This window comes from Orycteropus afer, unplaced genomic scaffold, assembly GCF_000298275.1.
Source record: "Orycteropus afer afer isolate SDZICR_OR568_19922 unplaced genomic scaffold, OryAfe1.0 scaffold00247, whole genome shotgun sequence".
Taxonomy (NCBI): domain Eukaryota; kingdom Metazoa; phylum Chordata; class Mammalia; order Tubulidentata; family Orycteropodidae; genus Orycteropus; species Orycteropus afer.
Window position 1 is genome coordinate 2,085,339 of NW_006921834.1, and position 24,525 is coordinate 2,109,863.

Sequence of the window (24,525 nt, forward strand, 5' to 3'; positions counted from 1 at the left end):
CCTTTAGGCCCCACCCCCGCCCACATCCACCCTGAGGTTATTAGGGATGATGTTTTGAGTAGTTGTTCATAATCATCCCCTTGTCCCTTTCATCTTTGACTTCAAAGCTTTTCTAGCCCCCAGCCTGCCCTCTTGCCCACAAGGGAGAAATTGAGGCAGAAGAGGATAGATATATGGGACTCAGTCAAGGAAACCAAGACCCAGGAGTTCAGAGCTCTTCCTTTCTTCCCCCATTTTAGGCATTTCTGAGGGGAGAGGAGAGACCAAAATTTCCAAAGGGGAAAAGAGATAAATTACAGACAAGATCCCAGCCCAGATTTCACTCCATTTTCTTCCTTGGCCCTAAATTCTAATTCTCATTTTAACCCAGTGCTGACCCTGTGCTTTTTACCACCTCGGGCCCTAACACTACTTGCAACCTTAACCTCAACACCTTTCTGATCTTAATTTCATCTTGGCCCAGCCGCCAAACCAACACTAACCCACAGCCCTACCCTAACACTTTTCCTGGCTCCTGTTCCTGCCCAGACATGGGCAATCCCAGAGCCAGCACCCAATAGACACTCCCATTCTTTACCACCAAGCCTTGAGGCTACCCTCCCACCCACCCCCTAAAAAAAAAAAAAAAAAAAAAAAGTCAAGGGGCTGGGGCTCCAAACCTGGCTAGAATTTCTGGGGAAGAGCGAGTTGAAAACAACAGACTTCATTGGGATGGAGGGAGCCAGATGTATTTCATGCAGGAGGGGAAACCTGAGTAGGATCAGGTAGGAAGTGAAAATGGACAGATGGACATACATCCAAGGGGCTTTGAGTTCACCTCCTCTAAAGTGCATTGAGATCTGTCTTTAAAAAAGCTTTTGGCAATTCCCCCAAGGAGCTGGGTGGAGCTCTATCTACTGGTCATAATTACTCTAATGAGCTTCTCTCTGGAGTGCCCTACCCCAGTCTGGCCTCAGCTCCTCCCTGCCCTGCTTGATTTGTGACTTGGCGCGCACGCACACACACACCCCAATTTGCTCTCTACCCTCTCCTCCAAACCTTCCTGAAGCCCTCACCTAGCCAGATGTCAGAAGCCCTGGATTTCCTACCTCATTTCCTGCTTTTCCAGCCATTCTTAAATCTCTGTGTTTTGCCCTTCTTTCCTCCAGCCTACCCAGAAAAGTGTAGTGTTTGAAAGCCCTATCTCTGGAGCCAGATAGACAGGTTCACATTCCTCACTAGCTGTGTGACCTTGGTGAAGTTACTCCCCTCTCTGAGGCAAGTATCATCATCTATAAGATGAGGATTCATTGATTCAGCAAACATTTGTTGAGCTTTCGTTGTTGCATGCCAGCACTTTACATAGATTTCTTCGACCCTCTCAACAACTCTGTGAACCAGGTACTGTTTGTTCACATTTGACAGATAAGAGATGAGAGACTCTGAGAAACTAGCTGGTCACCCAGCTAGTGGACAGTGGAACAATTCGCAAAGACATCATATATGTAAAATGCTTGGCATACAGTAAGTGATAACTTTTCTCCAAAAAAAAAGGAGAGGGACTGAGGCTTGGGTTACATGAAACCAAAAACTCTGTCTGTCCACACAGCCTATAAACAGGAGACCCTGGGGGGTGCAAATGGCTAACTGCTAGCTGAAAACTTCTAGGATAGAACCCACCCAGAGGCACCTTGGAAGAAAGGCCAGGTGATCTGCTTCCGAGGTCACAGCCTTGAAAACACAATGGAGCAGTTCTGCTCTGTCACCATGAGTTGTAATCTACTCAACGGCAACTAACAATAAACCCATAAGCTGCCATCTGCCTCTCTCCCCACCTCAACTCTCAGCATAGACCCAGGAATCTGGAAGAGGGACAGATGAATCTCCAGTTGCCCACCTGCTTCCTTCCCTGCTCCACCCTTGTTTCACCTCTGTCTCCCACTTCCCTTCTTCCTCTCCCTCAGGCAAGGGCGTATAGCAGTGGAAAAGACAGGCCATAAAAGAACTGAGCGGCTTCTACCTGTCTGCCTCCCTCCTTCCTCTGGAGGAAAAATGAGGACTCCAACCCCAGGAAGTACATGAAACTGGCTTTTCCCCTTCCCTTCCTTCAACTTCCTTCTCCTTCCTCTTCCCAGGCTTCAAGATTTGGAAGCTTGTGTTCCAACCTCTACTTCAAAGTTAGATTAGAGTCCTTTGGGGTGATGGAGGTGAGAAAAAAAAAAAATTGCTGTCGAGTGAGATAAATCTTGATTTAAATCCCAGCTCTGATTCTCACAGGCTGTGTGACAACAGTCAAGTGTTGTTTTTGTTTTTTTTTTAACTTCTCTAAGCCTCAGTTTTCTCATCTGTCAAGTGGGGAAAAACCCCTATCAGTTACCGCATAGGATCATAGCTACCTCATAGATTGAGCTATCTCAGAAGATTAAATGTAACAGTACTTGGCATTTATTACCTGGTACACAGAGTTCAATTAATTGTTTTCCTTTTGCTTTTTCCTGAATTCATCTCTCTCCTCTAAGATAGATGTTCAAGGGGTGGGCACCTAAAGAGTCTAAGGCCAGGGAAAAGTGTCAAGAAGCTGTCTGGTCTCTGGGGCCCTAAGGCAGAGCAAGTGCCAGCCCCAAACCAGCTGCTGGGGATGGGTGCAGGGTGCTGGGGACTCTGAGGGCGCTCAAGTTTCTCTCACCATTCCTGATGCCGCTGAGGGCTCGTTAAGGCTGCCCTGGCCTTGTGTGCCAGGCCCTGAGGGTAGAGAGGAGCGGCTACATAGGCCAGAAGCCATGAGCAGACAGGCCAGGAAAGAAGAGGAGGTGGTCAAACTGCCTTAACAGTCTGTCTGCCCCTCTCCCTTCTTCCTCCCTTTCTTATTCTCACTATCCTCTGTCTTTTGGGCTTTCTATCCTAATCCCTTACTCTGTGTCCAGTGTCCAGCAATGTCTCTCTGACAGCTTTTCTAATTCATTTCACTCTCTTCCACTGTTCTCTGTCTTTCTCTCTCAGTGTCTCGGTCCCTTTTCTCAGTCACGTATTCCTGTCTCTACCAGTCTCTCCCATTCTCTCTCACTCACTTCTTTCTCTCGTTTTCCTCTCTTTCTCCCTCTTCCCTGCCCAACCCCATCTCAACCCAGAAGGTGGTAAAAGAAGAGGAAATAGACAAGGCGTCCAGCCCCCCAGATGCCCAAGGGCCTAAAGCCAAGCATCCTTCACTTCCCCTCCAGCCTTTAGCTATCTGGAGCCCAAGCCCCCAATATCTTGACCCCTCTCTGCCTCAGGCACCCTAGCCACTCAGTCCTGGCATTAGAGGGAAAAGACAGACCCCTCCAGATCTTCCTGGACCATCTCCCTGCCCCCAGCTGTGCCTGAGCCCTCCCCAACCCCTCCCTTTCGACTCTGATTCCCCTAATCCCTGCTCCCCCGCCCTCCCCTCTGCTCTACTTTTCCAGGACTCTGATTGGCTGATTCTACTGACTGGGCTGGGGGGGGGGGCTGGTACCGGAGAGGGCAGGGGGCAGAATCAAGGAAAGGGGACGCTGTCAGGCCCAGGCCCCTAGGGGGCCAGGGCCAGGCCATTGCCTGGGGGCAGTGGATACCAGATACTGAAGGTATGAAAAGGGGTGTCTCTCTGGGGGGAGCAGAAAAGGATCCTGGGGGCCCTGTGCCCCAGTAAGGTCAAAGGAGGACTGGCCAGTCCTGCAGCCTCCTGGGTTTCCCTTTGTTCCTGGGAACCCCTGTGGCTTGCAGGGCTTGCTGGAGCAGTGGAGAGCAGCTAGCAGGGTTGCAGAAGGGAGCTGGGCCAGTGAAAGCCTGGGGGTCCTAAGGACCTTTGGCTGTCCCTTTGGAGCTTTATAGGCTTTCTCTCATGATTCTGAGGGGAAGAGAAAGGCTTGAGGAGAGGGTAGTTGAGCGGCTGGCCAGGACTTTCATTTCCCCTTGGGGTCAGACCCAGACACTCCCCACCCGTTCCTCCTGCAGACTGGAGCTGGACACTCCCTGTGACCCAAAGGGACAAGGACAGGGAAGGACTGAGGAGAGTTGGGAGAAGGCGCTTTGAGCATGGCCCCAGGCAGTCTGCCTCCGGAGCAAATGTCACCCTCCTCCCTACCTGCCCCCGCCTGAGGTGTGGGGAGCCTGAAGATTCAGCAGCCCCTCTCCAAATCTAGGCCTCAACAGTCTCCTCTGGACAGTGGGATGAATCACCCACTTGACTTTTTTGAGATTCCCCTGGGGAAAGCAAAACCCAAAGAAGGGAGTGGTCAGGGGCTTTGTGCCCCAGAGTCCAACTGGTCCAGTAGGTAGCATGCAGAGAAGGTCTGTGCTCTTCCTGGGTCTGTCATGCCTTGGGGGCGGGAGGCTGGAAAAGGGGAACTGAAAACCACCCAGAAGAGAGATGGGTCTGTACCCTCCCCCAGGCCCAAGAGGCACCTTGCTTCACTGCTCTGGAGCCAGTAAGCAGGGGAAGTGTGTGTGAGTGTGTGCATGCACTGGGGGTCACATTACTGAGTGTGGGGACTCCTGGCTGGGGCATGAGACTGATGGGTTTGGGTGGGGCTCCCCAGCTTTAATCTTCCTGTCCTATATAATGTTTTCTTTGCCTTTCAGGCAGCCTGAGCCGAGCAGGGCCCCTCCCTCTGCTACGGCAGCCCCCCATCATGCAGCCCCCACTGGACCTCAAGCAGATCCTGCCCTTCCCACTGGAGCCAGCCCCTACCCTTGGCCTCTTCAGCAACTACAGCACTGTGAGTAGCAGCCTGCCTGCCGGTCTCCACCCTTCCGTGACCCTGACTTCTTCTCTTCCTTAGACAGGCTTCTGTCTACCCCCTCCTCTCACAACTAATCCCTTGTCTTTTTTTGACTCCATCTCCCCTCAGACCTTGACTTCTAGCCAATCACAAGTATTACTGCCTATCTGGTATACTAGTAACAACAATAACAATAATTGCTAGTAATTACTATGGGCCAGACAATGTTTTATATGCATTATCTTGTTTAACTCTCCAATGAATACTCTACCATCTAGAGAAGTAATAAGACCTAGATTTGGTGGTAGTGATAGTAGGGAAGTGGGAGGAATGTTAGGTACTGAATCCAGAAAGAGAATAAGCAGAGGAATAAGCCTGCCTGTTTATAAGTTCTAGCTCTCTGTAACCCACAGTTGGGTGAGCAGGGTCAGAGTGGTAGGGCTTAGAGGGCTGGCAAAGTTTTCTGTATTTAATACGGTATGAAATAAGGAACCACTGTCCATTCTTGAGCAGCAGAGGGACTTCATAGGAGCAGTGTTTGAGGAAGCTGCATGGGGCAGCTGCATGGAAGGGAGAAGAGGCTGGAGTAGGGTGTCCATGTAGAGAACTGCCCCAGCAAGGCAGGCCTGCAGGGCAGTACTGACGATCGGACTGGGCTGGTGGCAATGACAGTGTAAGTATAAAGAAAGGGAGAATATGAGAGATATTTCCAAGGAAATACTGAAAGGGCATGGTGACCAACTGGTGTTTGGGGGTTCAGGAGGAAAGAAGGGATGAGTGAAGGGTGACTCCAGGGTTCAGGCCTCTGTGACTGGGAGGAAGAAGTAAACCCTGACAGAGTCAGGGGGAGGAAGCTAGCTCAGGGTGAGGGTGCTAAGCTCATTTTAGAACATGATTAGTTGGAATTTGGTGCCTGTTGCTAAAACTTTGGGGAAAGTCTGCTTTATCCAACTCAAATAATATACCACTGAACTAATATTCAAGGACCTCTGGTGGCACAGTAGCTAAGGCATTTGACTACTAACCAGAAGTTAGTGGTTCAAACCTACCAGCTGCTCAACAATTGGAAGATGGGGCAATCTACTTCTGTAGAGATTTACCACCTCAAAAACCCAATGAGGACACTATGAGTTGGAATCAACTTGATGGCATTGAGTTTTTGCATTTTTTTAAAACCAATATTCAGCCACAAACATGGATTGAGCATTGACCATGTGCTAAATACTATAGATGTTTCCATATACAATCTTCCATTTAATCTTCATAACAACTCAACAAAGTAGACATTATTATTTCTGCTCAACAAACAGGAAGATGGATTGAGCTCAGAAAGGTTAAGTAATTTATCTAAGTTGCTACAGTATGGACCTAAGCTAAGATTTGAACCCACCTAGAGTTTGACTCCATACAGAGTTCTCATTATACCACAGCTGCTTCCCCCAAACTCCTCCCAAAGATCCCGGACCAACATTTACATTGCACTTTGACATTTACAAAGTGTTTTTCATATTTCAATTCTTACAGCAACCCCTATGGGGTAGCTGTTGTTACTATCCTCATTTTACAGATGAAAGACCCTGGGTCGTGCAGTCTGCTTTCAGCTACTAACCTAAAGGTTGGCCATTTGAACCACCCAGAGGTACCTCGGAAGAAGGGCCTGGGGATCTACTTCCAAAAAGTCACAGCCCTCAGAGCAGTTCTGCTCCACACGCATGGGGTCGCGTGAGTCGGGACTGGTTTGGGTTCACCATGTGCTGGCCCTGTACCCTTAGGGAACGCGCAGCTTAATAAGAAAAATAATAAGGTAACAGTTACTCTATAATGTCAGAATCACTGTTTCAGGGGTACTTAGTGTGCATGAGAATCCAACCGGGTGTCAAGAAATATTTGCTGAAGGTAGTGGTGCCCAGGGGACCAACCAGAGTTAAGCAGGAAAAAAAGAAAGTAGAGGAAAAGGGTATTCAGTCTGAAGCAGGTGACAGATGAGTTAGGCTTTGAAGAATTAATGTTATTATTAGGTGCCGTCAAGTGGGCCTGAACTCATAGTGACCTTATGTATAACAGGATAAAACCCTGCTTGGCCCTGCCCCGTGCCATCTTTACAATCCTTGCTATGCTTGAACCCATCATTGTAGCCACCATGCCTATCTGTCTTGCTGAGGGCCTTCCCCTCTTTCGTGGACCCTCCACCCTACCAAGCATGACATCTTTCTCCAGGGAATGAGCCCTTCTGACAACATGACCAAAGTAGGTGAGACGAAGTCTGGCCATTCTTGCTTCCAAGGAGCATTCTGGCTGCACTTCTTCCAAGACAGATTTGTTCATTCTTCTGGCAGTCCATGTATTTGAGTACTCTTTACCAACACCACAATTCAAAGGCATCAAGTCTTCTTAGGTTTTCCTTATTGTCCAGATTTCACATGCATATGAGGTGATTGAAAGTACTATGGCTTGAAGAATTACTAGTATAGGATTTTATTTTTAATGAGTGGTCTTAGAGAAGTAGAACATTCCAGACTGAGGCAAATAGCATGAGCAAGGGCTAGAAAAGAGCGTTTGAGAAGGTGCAACTGATCAGGTGTGACGGGATCATAAAGTTCAAGGAACACTTTTCCCCCACGTACATACTTGATTTAGACTTGCCCTCAGCAGCCCCATCATTGTTCCCATTTAATAGATGAGCAGACACAGGCCCAGAGAGGTTAAGTGATGTATTCAAGGTCACAAAGCTACATAGTCAATTCACATGGATAATCCAGGGTTTCTCACTCCATCCAAGATTCATGGCTGCACTGTCTCTATGGGGACAAGCTATTTAAAGCCGTGAGTGTGGATAAGTTTGGAGAGTGCAGTACTTTGTCATCTGACTGGCAGGATTTGAATTGACATTCCAAACATACTAGCTGTGTGACCTTAGGCAAGTTACTTAACTACTCTCAACCTCAACTTTATCATTGTAAGATGGAATAGTGAAAGTACCAACTCACAATGTTGTTGTGAGAACCATATTACATAATCATAATGCCTTTGCAGTTCCAGTTACCATTGAGTCGACTTTGACTCATGGCAACCTCTTGTATGAAAGAGTAGAACCGTACCCCATAGGGCTTTCACGGTGGTGACCTTTCAGAAGCAGATCCCCAGGCCTTTCTTCCAAGGTACCTCTGGGGAGACTCAAACCTCTAACCTTTCTTTTAGCAGCTGAACACATTAATTCATAATGAATAGCACAGAGTAAATGATCAATCAATGTTAGCTGCTATTGTTATTACGTCGTTTTATTATTGCTATTATTTTTATTTAAAGGAAGAACAGAGAGTGAAAGGTAGGATGGCCAAGGCCTCAGCCTTGGGAAATAAACAGAATTAGGCAGTGGAAACAGGAGGAGGTTCCAGCAAAGGAAATGGAGGAGCCACTAGAGGCGGGGGAGGGAGCTGGGTTCCTGTAGAGCTGGAGAAGCCAATGGAGAGAGTGTGGCGGGGTGCATCGATAGTGTCAAATTCTGCAGGAGAATGAGGACTGCAGAAAAGCTGCAGACAGACCTTTGGCAGTACGGTGCAGCAGTTAAGTACAGGGCTTTGGAGTCAGGCTGCTCAGGTTTAAATTCAAATCCCAGTTCACCTACTCACTAGGTTATGACCTTGGGCAAATAATTTAACCTCCCTAAACCTCAGTTTCCTCATCTCTAAAATGAAGATAATAATAGTGCTTACTTCAAATCTTTGTTGTGAAGATTAAATTAGATAATCCATGAAAAGAGCTCAGTATTATGGCTGGCACTCCAGTGGCATTCCAGGGACTCAATCAACATTAGGTGGTGATAGTATTTAATACCCTAGTAGCATCTCTCCCTCCCTGTGGATTGGTACCTTCCCGTCTCTTCTACAAGGGCAGTTCCTACCTCTTAGACCCTACCCTGCATTACACTCTCCCTTCATCCTCCTCCCACTCCCTCCACTGCTTCCCTTTGCCCTTGGATGTCCCTGTCTCCAAAGCCAGCCTCTCTCTAGACCCAGTCCCCTGGGTCACTTATCTCTCTGCCCTAGGTAGAATGGGAGGGTATGAGACCCAAAGTGGAGAATGGAAACCAGGACCAGTCCAGAAAGGATGTGGAGGTGTCTGGGGAGTGGGCTGCATCCCTCGGTTCTGCCCCCATTCAGCCGCCAGAGGGCAGCAAGGTCCACGAAGCATAGGCTCTTAGGGGACCTGGTTCCCCGGCAGGTGGCGGCAGGTGGCGGGTGAGAGGAAGTGGTGGGAAAAGGTTAGGGAAGATGTCTTCAGCTTCTCTGGGCGCCCTTGGCTCCACTGTTTAAAAGAGTAGCTGAAAGAGCAGTGAGGGACACATGGATACCGGATTCAGTCACCTATATTTAGTGGGAGGAGTGACAGGTAAAAGGTAATAACACAGGGGGCTGTGCAGAAGGGGCTGGAGAGGGGTCCTTTGGGCAGTCGGAAGAGAGGCTGTCAGCTGAAATAGAGCGCCAGAACGACAAGAATGAAAGAAAAGACAAATTAGAGCTAGAGAAACAGAGTCGTCCACGGAATTGGTGGGGACCCTGGACTCAGGAAAGAACCCTAGTGGAGGCAACTGAGGTCACCGCTGCCAGGCTGAGTGGCCCTCAGAACAAAGTCTTTCTTGGAAGGAGTGTCTGGACATGGATACCCCCTCCTCTCCTTTTTCGCCCTGGTCCCTCCTTCATTCCTCTTGGGCTCAAGCTCCCTGTCCCCGCCCCCGCCCTCGGCCCCGCCTCCAGGGCGGGCTCCGGCCCAGGCTAGCGCCGCCTCCACTTCTCCGGGCTGGCGGGGCTGCAAAGCCCGGAGCCGTCCGGGCAAGGAGCGCCGTGTCCCCGGCCTGCCTGGCTGGCCAGGCTCGGCTCCCCCGTCAGGGTCCGCCACCTCGGGCCATGGAGCCGCGGCCTCCGGGGTCCCGCAGGGTAAGCCACCCGGCCCCTCCTCTCTCCCGGGCTCCCGCCGCTGCCGCAGCGCCCGCCCGCCTCCCCCCCTCGCTGGGCTGGCTACCTCTCGCTTCTCCCAGTCCTCTGGTTATTCCCGGCCCATCCCCCATCCCCCCACCCCCGGCGCGCCCCATCCAATCTTTGGACCCCAGCTGGCGCCCCCAGATTGCTGGCACCATACTGGATATCCCAGGTTCTGCCTCCCAGATCCCTGGAGTCCCCCAAATCTTCAGACTTCCCACCAGATCCTGCACCTCCTTCAAATTACCACACTGCTCAGATCCCTCTTACCCAGGCCTGGCCCCGTCTCAGCCTCTCTCCCCTTCCCACCATCCCTCCCCCACCAGCTTCCACCTGCTTTTTAGACACCTCCTGCCTCCCTGCCCTTTCTTCCTCAATCTGTCCTGTCTCTTAGGTCTTCCCATCCCTGAGATCCATCCTTTGCCTTTTTGCCTTTATTTGGGGCGGAGGGGGAATGCAGGGTGATCAAACAAGGGGCAGTTGGTTCCATCAGATAAAGGGCAATGGAAGGAAATATAATGAGAGCCAGCCCCTCCACCTCCTGATCTGGTTTCCCCCTTCCCTCCCCCTGCCCTTCCTGATTCATTTTGCCCCAGCTTCAGGGTGTGAGCCCCCTTTATATTTCCTGTTGGAGGGCAGGTAGGAGGGGACTGTTTTGTGGATCTTCCGAGGCAATGTCTAGGTTAACATCCTAGGGAAGGGGCTCTGGAGTAGGATGAGCTCTGGGAGATGCTGGCCTCCACTCCTCCCCAAGGGAGCCCTCATCTAGGTCATCAGGGCCTCCTGACCTTGGCTTGGAGCTGCACTTGAGTGGCTCACATTCCACCTGCGCAGGGATTGGGCCTAGGAGCCCTCACCTTCAGCTTGGTGTCTCCTCAGGTCCCGTAGCAGAGAATGGGAAGGACCCGTGTTACCTAGTTGCTGTCCTCTACCCTGACCCCACCTCTAGTTGATGTTTATGGATTTAAACTGGGGAGAGGATATGCAAGGGAAAAGGCCCTCACCCTGGAGGAAGGACCCAAGTGGGGCAGGGACCATTCTCAGAGGATAGATGTTGGAATGGTTAACCCAAAAGTCATCCTCAGGGTACTTGGTCCTCAGCCCTAAGGGAAGCAGGCTGGGGTCAGAGGATGGGGCACTGACAGAAATAGGGACCTCTACTCTCCCCTCTCTATCCCATTCCTTTCCCTACTGTTTCCACCCAACTTAGGTTTCCTGGCCCAGATTAGGTTTCTGTTTGGGCTGCATTCCCAGCCCCCACCCAGCATGTGAGGAAGTCCAGGAGCTAAGAGAACCCTGGGACAAAGCTGGGGGGGCGGGTGTCTCTGGATAGGGAAGACTGAGGTCTGGAGACTTAGAGCTGAAAGCAGCAGTCTGTCTTCCCTTCCTGATTAAAGCTTGTCTGCAACTTGGTCTGTCTTTCTTTCTGCCAAGCACATCATATATTCACACAGATAAACACACAGCTGAAGATTACACAACCTGACCATTCAGCCCCCGACACAGAAATGTTGATACATAAATGATGTATACACAGAACATGACACTCATTCACACTCCACCCATACACAGATTGATCACAGCCTGCCTTGACACACACACATACACAGGCACACCCATATTTTCCCTGTTTGGCTTTTCCTTAGATTCGAGGCGGGCTTCCAGGAAGCTGATGAAAGTTGAACAGTGAGCCACTGAGAGGCGCTGCTTCCAGAAAAGGTCAGGCCAAGAGATTGACACTTGTCAGTCAGGCCAGTCCCCTGAACTGAGTCACGGCTCCTGCCTCTACCAGGATGGGGCAGAGAGGGTGAAGGTGACCACCTTCACCATTTCACAGGGATACTGAAGCCCCTTTACTGACATTAACTCCCATCACGCAGTGACACTTGGGAGAAGCAGAGGAGGGCCAGAATATCTGGGCTTCCCAGACTAACTACCTTCTTCCCTCTGCTTCATGTTCCTGTCTCTTACATGTTGTCTCACTGGGAACCCTGAAGACCTGGCCATAGAGGGAGGCTCAGCTGAGGAGCTAAGGACCCCTAGGTGCACAGCAACTAAGTTTCATTTGATCCCTCCATCAGGAAGATAAGGTTTCAGCTCTAATTTTGTCCTGTTGTTATGAGAGGTCCCAACCATCACCCAGTTCTCCTCAGCCTCAGCTGCATTCCATTCTTGCCTCTCCCTGGCTTCCTAGGGACCAGAAGAGAGGAAGACAGTTCAGGGAGACAGTTTTCATGCTTTTAGGCTCCTGGCTTCATCCCGTGATAGCAGAAGGAGAAACTCCCATTCTCTCCCCTCCCCATGAACTCTTGGCAGTAGACTGCAAAGACATCTGCTGACCTAGGGTGTGGGCAGAGATCGCTCCTAATCCCGCCCAGCCCAACAGCCCTGCCCCCAAATGCCCTGTTGATCAGAGAGAGAGAGGGGTCTGATCTTTGGACCACCTCAGGCCAGCCTAGCTGTTTAGGTCCTCCATGCATTCCCTATTGTTCCATAAAGGCATCTACTCTTCCTAAGTTCTTTTACTCTCTCTAGAAGCTGCTGCCTTAAATAGGTCCAAGGAGTGTGTTAGGAAAACATGGGGCCCAGAGATGGGAAGCTGGGAACATCTGTCTCCTGGGGCCAGAGGCTGAGCTTGGCAGACAGTGTTATGCTAGAGTAGGGGCCAAAAGGGTTCAAAGAGAGTCTTCTTACCTAGCAGTCTTAGGATATGGGGGGTGTTTTGGGACTTCATGTCAGTAGGCCTCTAATAGATCAGTCTAGGTATAGGAGATAGAGTTGGATCTTCATGGTTTGGTAGACCAAGACCAGAATCCCAGATTTTCTGTTAATTCACAGGGTGATCTTGGGCAAGCCACTTACACTGTCTGTAAAATGGGAGCACTCTACCAGTTGACCATCAGGTTCCTTTCAGTGTTATGAAGATTGGGTTGGGAAGGAATCAGGGGACTGAAGCCCAGAACTCTTAGCCTCTGGGTTGGGGAGATATTTAGGGATGGGGAGCAGGTCTGGGGACCTTGATTCAACCCAGCTGCTGCCAGTGGGGGAATGATGGACATGTGCCCGGGCTGGGGTTTCTGGCTCACCCCAGCCTGCCTCCACAGATGGACCCTGTGCAGAAGGCTGTGCTGTCCCATACTTTTGGAGGACCCTTGCTCAAGACCAAGCGGCCCATCATTTCCTGTAATGTCTGTCAGATCCGCTTCAATTCTCAGGTAAGAAGCCCAGCTGCTCAGCCATCCAATGAGTGGGGCAGGGGCAACCAGGGAACCTTGAGGGAGGGCAGAGGCTAGGAGCTCTGATGGAGGGGCAGGGGTTTAAAGGAATATTAGAGGAAGAATAGGGAATGGGGATACTTACTACAGGAGGGACAGAGGCTGCTGGAAACACTTGAGAGGGGCAAGAGATTATATATGTTGACAAGAAATAGAGACCAAGTCCTCTCAGGCTGACCCCCTTCCTTCCTTAGGAGCTGGGACACCCCTGGCTCAGAGCTTCTTAGAATAGAGGTGGCCATTAGTTTCTGGATGGGAGTATGGCCTTTGGCCCACTCACTGGCCCTTGAGTCCAGGGCTGAGTTAGGTCATTGGTTTCCCTGTAGAACCTATGCCCTTCTTGGCCTCTGCTAAACTCCTCTTTGACCCACCCACTTCCTTTTAACCTTCTGGCTTCCTGCTCTCTCCACCCCATCTCTACTTCGAAATCACACAAAGGGCCTGGTCCTTATTCCCTTCCCATGGGACTCTCCCATAGGGAGAAACTATTCAAACCCCAGAACCCAGGTGTCTGACCTCCTAGATTTCCTCCTTCTGAGGCTCCACTGGGACTTCTATGTGGGTCTAGAAGGGGCTTTGTTGTGGGGAGGGGTACATGCTCTCATAGCTTTTGAAGAAAAACAGCAGAGCCTCATTCTGCTGAGTGGAGGGAAATAACGCCTGTTCTGTTTCTCTAGTCAGTCTACACTCCCTCTCCTCCGTGCTACTGGGTTCTGCACACCACTGCCCCACCCATGGCCTGTCAATCTTGTCTCCCTGCTTTCCGCTGTCTGAGTGACCTTGGGGCTCTAGGATTATATGTCTTAGCAGGGGGTGCGCATGAAGGAGGAGGGGAGAGGTGGAACAAGGCTCCATCCAGCTTCAGGCTTGGTGGAGGGTAGAAGACTGGAGGTGTCCAGGAGGACAGCAATAGCAGATAGCCCTCCCCTCTTTTTGTCTTCCCTTTCCCTCCCCCACTAAGCAGCTCTGTTTTGACAGCTGTCTCTGCTGCTGTCTCTGTCTCCAGAGCTGGGCTTGGGGCCAGGGTCCTCCAGGGTGTCCTCGAGGCTTCAGGGAAAATAAGACTCATGTAGAACCCAAGCGTTGGAGCTCCTGAAACTCTCAGTCTGACGGTGGAAGCAGCAAAAGCTGGATCCTAAGGACAGAAGACTTGGGCACCTGAGGCCTAACTAGGGTCCAAGACACTGGATTACTAGGCCCCTCCCAGTTTAGCATTCTGCCAGAGGGATGGGGTCCCCCTCCCTGACCCTAGGTCTAGGTGGGGCCTGAGTTAGCAGCCAGCCTCAGTGTGATGATGGGGTAGAGCCTGGCTAGATGGAAGGTCAGGTTCTCAATGACCCCAGCTTGAGAAGCTGATCTGAGCCCCAGGAATAACCAGGGCTCCTTGGCATGGGGTTTTACATCTCACTGGTGTAGGGAGAGATTTACTGCAGCCTGCTGAGACCACCTCTGAGCTGGGCCTGAAGGTGGGAGGGAGCTCTGGAGGGAGAAGGGTCAGATGAAAGGTGATTTCAGATTCCATTTTCCTCCTCCATCCCTGAAGAGCCAAGCTGAGGCGCACTACAAGGGTAATCGCCATGCCCGACGAGTCAAAGGCATTGAGGCTGCCAAGACCCGAGGCAGGGAGCCTGGCATCCGGGAACCTGGAGACCCAGCTCCCCCAGGCAGCAACCCCTCAAATGGGGATGGTGTAGCCTCCCGTCCAGGTGTGTCTGATTCCTCCCACATTTCTTCATCTGGCCTCTGTCTTCTCTGTTCTCTCTCTGAAACCCAGAACTTCCCTCTGCTCCCATCTCTCTCTTTCTCAGTCCCTACTCCACCCAGACCCAAGGTGTGTCCTGGAGCCAAGCACAATGAGGTAAAATTTCCATCCTGTCACCCCCCACCCACCTCTGCCTTAGCTCCTTTCAACAGAGTTCCCACTGTCTGTCCTCCCACTGCCCAGTGACTCAGAGAGGGGCTAGGGTGAGGCCACCAGGCAAATCTCCCCAAGAAAAGGAGAACCATCAAATCCAGAGAGAGGTTTCTTCATCTTGAGGAGAGTTGGTAGAGAAAGAGTCCGGATAGCCGAGTGCCTGCCCCACTGGGACTTCCCTCAGGGAAGACAGAGGGTCCAAGAAACTCAGAGACTCCCTGCATGATCTCAGGTAGATCTTCTGACCTCTTTGGGCCAGAGCTTTCTCTTCTGAGAAGTAAAAGGGTGAAACTTTTAAGATCTTAGAAGTCTTTTCCAGTTTTACCAAAAGCAACTCTGAGATTCTTTCTCCCTCATGACTGGTGGCCATCCTCAACTCTACTCTGAGCCAAGAAACTGAGCAGAAAGAATATTGAGATAGGAAGCTATGAGCCACCTCCCCATCCTGGTATGACCACATCACATATTGGTCATGGCCCACTCCAGAGAGACTCAACAAACCCATTTTCCTCCTTTTCCTTATCTGTCCTTCCCGCCCCACCCTAAGTAAAATGAGCAACAAGCATCTGTACCCCCAGTTTAGGAGCCAGGCATCCCCCACTCTCATAACACACACTTGGAACTACCCTCAGGGACATGTAAGTCTGGAGAGCTGAGTTCTGATTGTGGTCTGGCTACTTCTTAACTTGATCATCTTGGGTTAACTCATTAACATCTCTGTAAAATGGGTATGGGGATGATGATGATGATGATGATAATGATGGGGATGATGATAGCCAATGTTTATTTAATAGCACTGTTTAGATGCTTTACACATACTACCTCATTGAGTTCCTACAGTATCTCTCTGAGAAGATAGCAATATCTGCCCTGCTTTCATAAACCATGAAGTCTTGTCCTGAGGAAGGGTGTGCTGTTCAGATTAGGATGGAGGTAGAGGCTGTCAGAAATGAATAGGAAAAATAAGGGGAAAGAACACAAGATAGTCAAGCAAATGGATACCTGTAGGGGTCAGGAGTTCCCCTCCCACCAGCTCCTCACCCCCCACTGCCGGCCTCCCCATGACCCGGAAACTGGATCATCTGCTGGAGTGAGAATGGGAGCACTAGAGTTTCCCCTGCACAGAGGCCAGAACCCAGCGCTGAGGCCTGGGGCCTGTGCATCTTTAATCAAGCCATGAATTATAGAGCAACCTGCATCCCTGTTCCTTCCCTCTCTGGTTCTGCTGCTTCTGTTTCTCTTTTGCCATGTCTGTGTCTATCTCTGTTGGCCTCTCCTCATACTGCCTCTGCCTCTTCCTAGGGCTCTTTGGCCTGCCTCCCTGGAGGCTGGGCAGGACTCTGGGAGGAGGTGGGCTGGGCAGGAAACCCAAGCTGGCTAGCAGGCCATTGAGGGGCAAATCCTTGTTCCATGTCTCTCCCTCCTCCTGGCTAGGCTGGCTTCCAGCTTCACCCTAAAGGGGAGGCCTATGAGGCTGGACCCTTGGGCCATTCCCAACTTATGGAATATGAGCCGGCATTGGAGTTTCACACCCAGCCTGCAGCAGCTGGACTACATCTGGTCCTGAACCAGGGCATGAGAACATGAATGTTGTCACAGGGTGGGGACTCCTGGGTCCTTGCCCTCCAGGAAATGGGGGTGGGTCTCCTCTACATGAAGAGCCTTCTCTTCTAAAAGTTATCTGGAGTGACCCTGTGTTTCTCCCCAAAAAACAGTTTCCATGGAGAATGGAATGGGTCCAGCTCCAGGATCCCCAGAAAAACAGCCTGGCTCTCCATCCCCTCCCAGCATTCTGGAGAATGGTCGGAGTGCAACCAAAGGTGAAGGGAGTACTCCAGCCCCAGCTTCCCTGCCTGGGGGTAGCAAGGAAGAAGAGGAGAAGGCCAAGCGGCTGCTCTACTGTGCTCTGTGCAAGGTGGCCGTGAACTCCCTGTCCCAGCTTGAGGCTCATAACAAAGGTATGAGCTCCCCTGTGCCCACCCACACCCCCTCCTCAGTCAGTCTCTTCCCCCTGCATTCTAATTCAGGACCTCTGGTAACATAGTGCCTAAGGCACTTGATTGCTGACCAGAAGGCTGGCGGAAGGTTGGGTAATCTACTTCCATAGTGATACCTCCTTGGAAACACAAGGAGCAGTCCCTGTGAATCGGGTTCAACTTGATGGCACATGAGGACAACAACATATTCTAATTCCCCTTGTTTGCAACATCCCTGGACCATGTAAGACCTACAGCCTATATTCTCCATTGCTTAGGCTCTTACTTTCTCAGCTCCCCTGCCACCTTACTTCTTTCATGTAACTCTCCCCCTGACTGGCAGTGGAAAGACCCTTCACTTGATCTCTGACCCCTACACTGTAATGAGGAATGTGTCTTTGAGGCCTAGTTGTTGTTGTTGTTATGTGCCATGGAGTCAGATGGACCTGACCCCTCCTTGGGTTTCCGAGCCTTCTAGTTAGCAGTCAAGTGCCTTACACACTATACTACCAGAGACCTGGAGAAATTTTCCTCCACTCCTTATCACCTACTGTCTGTGGGCTCCAGGTACTAAGCACAAGACAATTCTAGAAGCAAGAAGTGGGCTTGGCCCTATCAAAGCTTATCCTCGCCTGGGGCCTCCCACCCCCGGGGAGCCAGAGGCCCCTGCCCAGGACCGAACCTTCCACTGTGAGATTTGCAATGTCAAGGTCAACTCGGAGGTCCAACTGAAACAGGTGGGTTCAAGGTGCTTCGCAGCAAATCCAGGTAGTGCAACCTTCCAAAGGGAGAGGGAAGGCTAGGAGCTTGAATAGGATCTTTTTTCAGGGACTTGGGGGAGGGGTGTTGTTGACGAAGGGGCGGGGCCCAGTGCTTGGGGGCGTGGTTATCGCCACTATGGCCCTGCCCCTTCGTGGTTGCTCCTTTCCTGGTGGCTTACAGCCCCCGCACCCACTCACCCCCGCAGCACATCTCCAGCCGGCGGCACCGAGATGGCGTGGCTGGGAAGCCCAACCCGCTACTGAGCCGTCACAAGAAGCCTAGGGGCGCTGGGGAGCTGGCGGTGAGGCCTGGGCGCTGGGCTGTTGGGTGATGGGAGGAGCAGGGTGAGGAGAATGGGACGGGGGCCCAGTCTGGAGAAGGTGGGATTTGGAGGATCGCCCAGATGACTTCTCTTTCTCTCTCTATCCTCCCTCCTATGCCCCCCTGCAGGGCACGCTGACTTTCTCCAAGGAGCTACCCAAGTCTTTGGCCGGTGGTCTGCTCCCCAGCCCCCTGGCGGTGGCTGCGGTAATGGCAGCGGCAGCAGGCTCCCCACTGTCCCTGCGCCCGGCTCCAGCTGCACCTCTTCTCCAGGGACCGCCGATCACGCACCCCCTACTCCACCCCGCCCCAGGGCCCATCCGAACTGCGCACGGACCTATCCTCTTCTCCCCATACTGACCTCAACCCCGAACCCCCTCCTATTCTACTCCCCACCTCCAGCCGGGACCCAGGCCTCCGGGCTCCCAGCCCGCCCTTCCTCCTGGCACTCCCTGAATGATCTCTCTCCTTCCCCCCCACCCCGAGGTAACGGGGTTCCAGGAATGGGGAGGGGCAGTGGGGGAGGGGGGCTTCAGAAAGGGGGGACACCCCAGATCTCAGGGAACCCCGCCCCCTGCCCTTCCCTCTCCCCTAGAAAAGGGGGGGCCGTCTCACCCTCGAGCCCCCTTGGAGACACCCCCCCTCCCAAAAGCCATGTCCATCCAGCCCTTCCCCCTCAAACCTAGCACAAAACGGGGTTCACAAGCCATGGTCGGGGTCCAGGGGGTAGAAATGGATTTTCTTGGCAATAAGCGGACTCTGGGACTCCGGCCCCCTACCCCTAAACTGAAGCGCTTCCGTGAACACCCCGTCCTCCGCAGGGGGAGGGGAGCAGGCGGGATCCTAGGTCCCTCATAAGCACTTTGGTTTTACTGCCTGCGACCTCACTGTGCCCGCCCACACCATGCCCCAGCCCCAGGTCTAGCCGGGCCCATCGCAGGGAGCAGCACTTGGGGGCATCTCTGGCACTTGGGTGGGACCAAGGAGATGCCCCCATACACCCTCTCCTCTCCTTCTTCCTCCCCAGTCCGGGTTCCATTCTTTTCACCAGCACCCATCGCCCTAGGGGTACCGAGGGGGGCACGGGGTGTCCAGTCCAAGCCCACCCCCGCCTCGCCTTCCGCAAAACTGTGAGCAAAAAGCAATAGAAGCCTCGCCCCCGCCCCTCCCCTTTCCGCAGGATTCGCCGAGTCTGTAGCCTCCCCGCCCCGGCCCCCAGCTCCTAGACCTAATGGCCGTCCCCACCCACCAGACACCTCCACTGCACAACTCGGGCGGGGGCGGGGCCCCCCTCCTCTGTGATTTCCGTATCGTCAGCCTTTCCAGCAGCCGGCCGGAAGAGGGTCTTCCCTCCCCGTCACCTCTTTCTGCTTGACAATGTAGCAGTCCCAGCCCTGCCCTCCGTCCTCCCCGTTTCCCTCTCCTTGACAATAAAGTCTGGATTCGTTCTACCCTTTGCTCCTCAGACATAAACTCTCAGTCTTTTTCTGCTGTTTTGGGAGCCATTCCTTCGGAGGATGTATCTATGGTGAAGGTGATCTGTACACAGGATAGGGGGCCAGAAGGATGAGGGGGACGGGAAATCGTTGGTGTCAAGAGGCATGCTACCACCAGGCTTGTGCAAAGCAAGCAGAAGTACCCCCAACCCATCCACCCCTACTCCTGCCCAGCTCAAGTGTAGACTCGGCCCCCGGGAATAGTCTCAAGCAGGGGTCTCGGATTGCCGCGGCAGCAGTTGAATTTGCCGCATCTCCTCTAGGCGGCGCCAAAGACACGGAAACAGTGTTTCTCTAGACCAAGACGCTCCAATGGTTTATCTCGCGATTGTAGAGAAACAGGGCTAGACTCAAGTCTAAGACAAAGGAAAGAATCCAGGCTTTTCTGACTGGTGTGAAAGCCACGCCAGAGAGATGCGAGGCTCAGGAGAGAATGGGAACGCAGACTGAGGATCTGAGCTCTAGGCTCTACTCAGACCTATATTATAGTGACCTTGGGTCATCCATAGTGGTGACCTTGGGTCAGTCCCTTGGGCTGTCTGGACCTCAGTTTCCCCATGTGCAAAATAAACAGCTTTGGGAGGAAGGTCTAACATCACTGAGCCCTCATATACACAAGATTGAGGAACTGGGATAGTGTCATTTACAGACACTGTAATCGCTAATCTGGCCCCCTAAATGATCTATAGGACAGAGGAGCACACTCTGCTCAGCTGCCTCTCACAGGGTGTGGGGGCAGGAAGGGTTTTTCTCTTTATACCCAGAATTCAACCACACACTACCAAGAGCCACCAGTAACCCTGTAACCCCACTCCTCCTAGCCCTATTGATTGGCAGGAAGGTCAGCAGAAGAAGCCCAGATCAGAACCCAGCAGTTTTGTGGGGTCCTCCTGACTTGTGTTGTCTCCTCTCACTTCCTCTTCTCTACCCATTTCCCAGCACTGGGGAAAGAAAGGGGGAAGGAAGGTAGGATGACCACTGTTAAAGAGGAAGGAGAGCAGAATTGGGGCTTCCTGGGTTTGCCAATTGTGAGGTTGGGTGGGGCTCACTATGGGTTCAAAAATGGAACCCAAAAAAGAAGTTTGTTCATTTTTTCACTTAGATATAGCTCAAAATAAGTCAGGGACTGCACGTGTAAGGATGAGAAGCATGAGTGACCCTGTAAGAGAGTGGATGGGGTCACAATGGGGAGAGGGATAGGGGCTGTTAGTGGGACTGGAGTTAGTGGGACTGAGATACTGGCATGTCCCCACAGGTACTTCAAACTTGCTGGTTTAAAAATGAATTCACTATTTCCGCCTTTCCCTAAGCCTGCTCTTCCTCCCATATTCCCTATCCTGATTAAGAGCACTGCCGTCCACCTGGGAAATTGAGAGTCATCCTAGTTTCTCCTTCTTCCTAACTCTTCATCCAATGAGACACTATATAAGTCTTATTTTACCTCTTAACAACCTATCGTTGTTTTCCATTTCCATAACCACTACCCTAAGCAGGACCGGCTACATAATTTGTAGGACCCAGTGCAAAACGAGGATGCAGGCCCTCTTATTCAAACAGTATGAGAATTTCAAGACAGTGACAGCAAAGCATTAAACCAAGCACCAGACATTTCTAAGTGCAGGACCCTATGCAGCTCCACAGGTGGCACACCCATGAAGCCAGTCCTGGACTTAATTCATGCCCTCTCTTTCTGTCATCTGAGCTGGTACCTCTTTACTGGTCTCTCTCACTTCCAACCTGTGTGCCTTCATACCTTGCTCACAGCTATCTGAGTGCAAATCTCCCATCACCTACAGGATAAAATCCTGTAGCATAACACACAGGCCCTCTTTGAATTTGCTCTGGCTCACCTCCCAGAATTTTTTCTGTTGCTCCCTACCTCACACCCTTTGTGCCAGCTCTACCAAACTAAGTGCATTTCCCCAAGATACTAACCTTACCAAACCTCTGTGCCTCGATGCATGCTGCTATTCCTTCTGTCTAGAATGCCCTTCTCCTGCTTATCTTAAAAAAAAAAAAAACACTGTTCATTCAAAACCCAGCTCAACAGCTCAGGCATCGCTCCATGAACCCTTTTGTGACCTCCTTCTTTTCACCCCTGCTTTTCTCTAAGTCCCTGCCTTTAGAGGAAGGGTCAGCAAACTTTTTCTTAAAGGGCCAGATAGCAAATATTTTAGGCTGTGCTGGTCAAGAGGCCAAATTGAGGATATTATGTAGGTACTTATATAACTATTTAGGAGCTCTGGTGGCATAGTGGATAAGGCACTTGACTGATAACCAGAAGATCAGCAGTTCAAACCCACCACTGGGCGATCTACTTCCATAAAGATTTACAGCCTCAGAAACCCAATGAGGGCTGCTATGAGTTGGAAGCAACTTGATGGCAGTCAGGGTTTTTGTTTGTTTGTTTGTTTGTTTGGTTTTATATAACTATTTGAAATTTAACCACTTACAAATCAAAATTAAAAAAAAAAAAAAAAATTCTAAGCTCATGGGCCATATAAAAACAGAAGGCAGGCCATACTTGGCCCATAGTCCAAAGTGTGTCAACTTCTGCTTTAGAGAATCAATTATGCATTTCTATATTTACATATCTGTCTCTCCTTCTGGACTATGTGCAAGCTTGTGTATCATACCTCTGTGTATCACCACTGCCAAGCTCAGGCTCTGGTGCTTATTAAGCACCCAGAACATATTTGTTGAGCAAATGAATGAATTACTGAACATGAGCCTGAACTTCTGTGGGGAGAGAAGCCTGAATCCTAGATACCTCATCTCCCACCTTTCTTTATCAAACTCCTTTTCTCTGATGCGCTAGGGTGACCCATGGGACCTTCTGACTTGAGCCATCTTTGAGCCTTAGAGTGAGGGAAGCCAATACTTCCCCAAAACATGTCCAAGGCCTCTGCTTAGAATTGCTCCTAGAACTTGTCCTTGTCCTTTTGTTCCTTGAGAGTGGCCCAGATATTCTGGTACTCTCTCACAATGACAATTCTCATTAATGATCAAATGGGTGCCCTGCCTTGCAAACAGGGGAAGAAAACTGATCTTGGTCTCAGGAAGGATAAATAAAGGAGTGGAAGTCTCTGGGGTCATGTTTTAGTTATTTAGTGCTGCTATAACAGAAATAGGGAGCTCTGGTAGCATAGTGCCTAAGGCACTTGACTGCTAACCAGAAGGCTGGCGGTTCAAACCCACCAGCCACTCCTCGGAAGGAAGGTTGGGCAATCCTACTTCCGTAGTGATACTGCCTCGGAAACCCAAGGAGGGGTCGCTATGACTCGACGGCAAATAACAACAACAACAACATAACAGAAATAAGGAGCTCTGGTGATGCAGTGCCTAAGGCATTTGACTGCTAACCAGAAGGTTGGCAGTTCAAACCCACCAGCCACTCTGTGGAAGAAAGATGGGGCAATCTACTTCCGTAAAGATTTACCACCTTGGAAACCCAAATGGGGGTCGCTATGAATTAGAATTAACTCTATGGCAGAGGGTTGGGTTTGTTTTTTAGTTTATAACAGAAATACCACAAATGAGTGGCTTTAACAAACAGAAGCTTATTTTCTCACAGATTAGGATGCTAGAAGTCTAAATTCAGGGTGCTGACTATGGGAAGGCTTTCTCTCTCTGTCGACTCTGGAGGAAGGTCCTAGTCTCTTTTGAGCTTCTGCTCCTGAGGGTTCTTCACGTGGCTTGACATCTCTCTTCCTGTGTCTCTGCTGTCTAGTTTTTTTCTTTAATCTCTTTGTATATCAGAAGAGATTGACTCAAGATATACCCTACCTCATTAACATAGCACAGACAGTTTATTCCCAAATGGGATTATAACCACAGGGTTAGAGGTTAATATTTACAACAGAGACTTCCGGTAAGATGGTGGAATAGGCACACAAGCTACACCAACCCTCTTCAACAAAGAAAAGAGAAACCAATTGACAGAGATATAGAAGATAATCCTAGAGCCCTAAGCTTTTAAAGGAACTATACAGAAGTGGATCAGGCACCAACTAGTGGAAAAACCTGAACAAAAACAGTGAGTACAGAGATGGTCAGAGCTGCGGACTACCAGCTACTCTGTTGGGACCAACAACCTGAATAGTTCCAAGTGGTGTTGGGACCTGAGAGTTGACCTAAAAAACATCAACCCTGGTCACCAAGGGCTGCAGGGATGACTGCACTGGTGGCCTATGACTAGGAGGGAAACAGCAAGGTGGGAGACAACCTGAGCTGTTGACTTTCCGCTGTCTGGAGAGCACAGCCATTTTGATTGTTTACACGTAGCAGCCATTTTGGATATTTAAAGTGACCAAGGGTGCAGCCATTTTGAATGTTTACAAGTGGAGGCCATTTTGGATATTTAAAGTGATCGAGGCTGCAGCCACTTTGAATCTTTACAAGTGGCAACCATTTTGGATTTTAAAGTGATAGCATCCCCATTCGGATTCCAGGGACCTAAGAATAAGCTGTTTGCCAAGGTCGGCAGGGACATATGAGGCTGACAACAGGAAAGGTGACAGGTGGTGAGTGTATAAATGCTGCCCACTAGCAAATAGAAGAGCACAGCACAATACCCTGCTTGCATAGATAATATACAAACAAAACAAAGAAAACAAAAATTGTGTGCAAGTCACTCCAACATACAATCATCAATTAAATATAAACACAAAAATGTCACAATGCCTCAGAGACAAAAGAGCATCACAGTCCACACAAAGAAGCAAGATAAAGCAGGAGAAAAAAGGGACCAGGATATGGACCCAAAACACATCCCTGAGGAAGACACAGCATTGGAACTCCCTGATAAGGAATTCAAAAGAATTATATTTAAGTATCTTCAACGAATTGAGAGACAGATCAAGGAAAACACAGAGAAAATCCCACAACAATTTCAAAAGACAATACAAGAACAAATCTATATGCTGAGCAAATAATCCGAGAAGCTGGACTATATGAAGAAAAACATGGTATCAGGATTGGAGGAAGAATCATGAACAACCTGAGATATGCAGACGATACAACTTTGCTTGCTGAAAGTGAGGATGACTTAAGGCACCTACTGATGAAGGTTGAAGAATACAGTCTG

The 24,525-nt window shown here is 50.6% G+C and overlaps 1 protein-coding gene across 1 annotated transcript; it reads left to right on the top strand.

The window, feature by feature from the left end:
- Positions 1-3,493: 3,493 nt before the first annotated feature.
- ZNF385A (zinc finger protein 385A) lies at positions 3,494-18,303 on the top strand. Its single transcript, XM_007949470.2, has 8 exons — positions 3,494-3,581; positions 4,579-4,715; positions 12,799-12,909; positions 14,513-14,675; positions 16,600-16,842; positions 17,428-17,597; positions 17,828-17,923; positions 18,073-18,303. The coding sequence occupies exons 2-8, from the start codon at positions 4,629-4,631 to the stop codon at positions 18,301-18,303; spliced, it is 1,101 nt and encodes a 366-aa protein (XP_007947661.1). The 5' UTR covers positions 3,494-3,581; positions 4,579-4,628.
- The last annotated feature ends 6,222 nt before the right edge of the window (positions 18,304-24,525 follow it).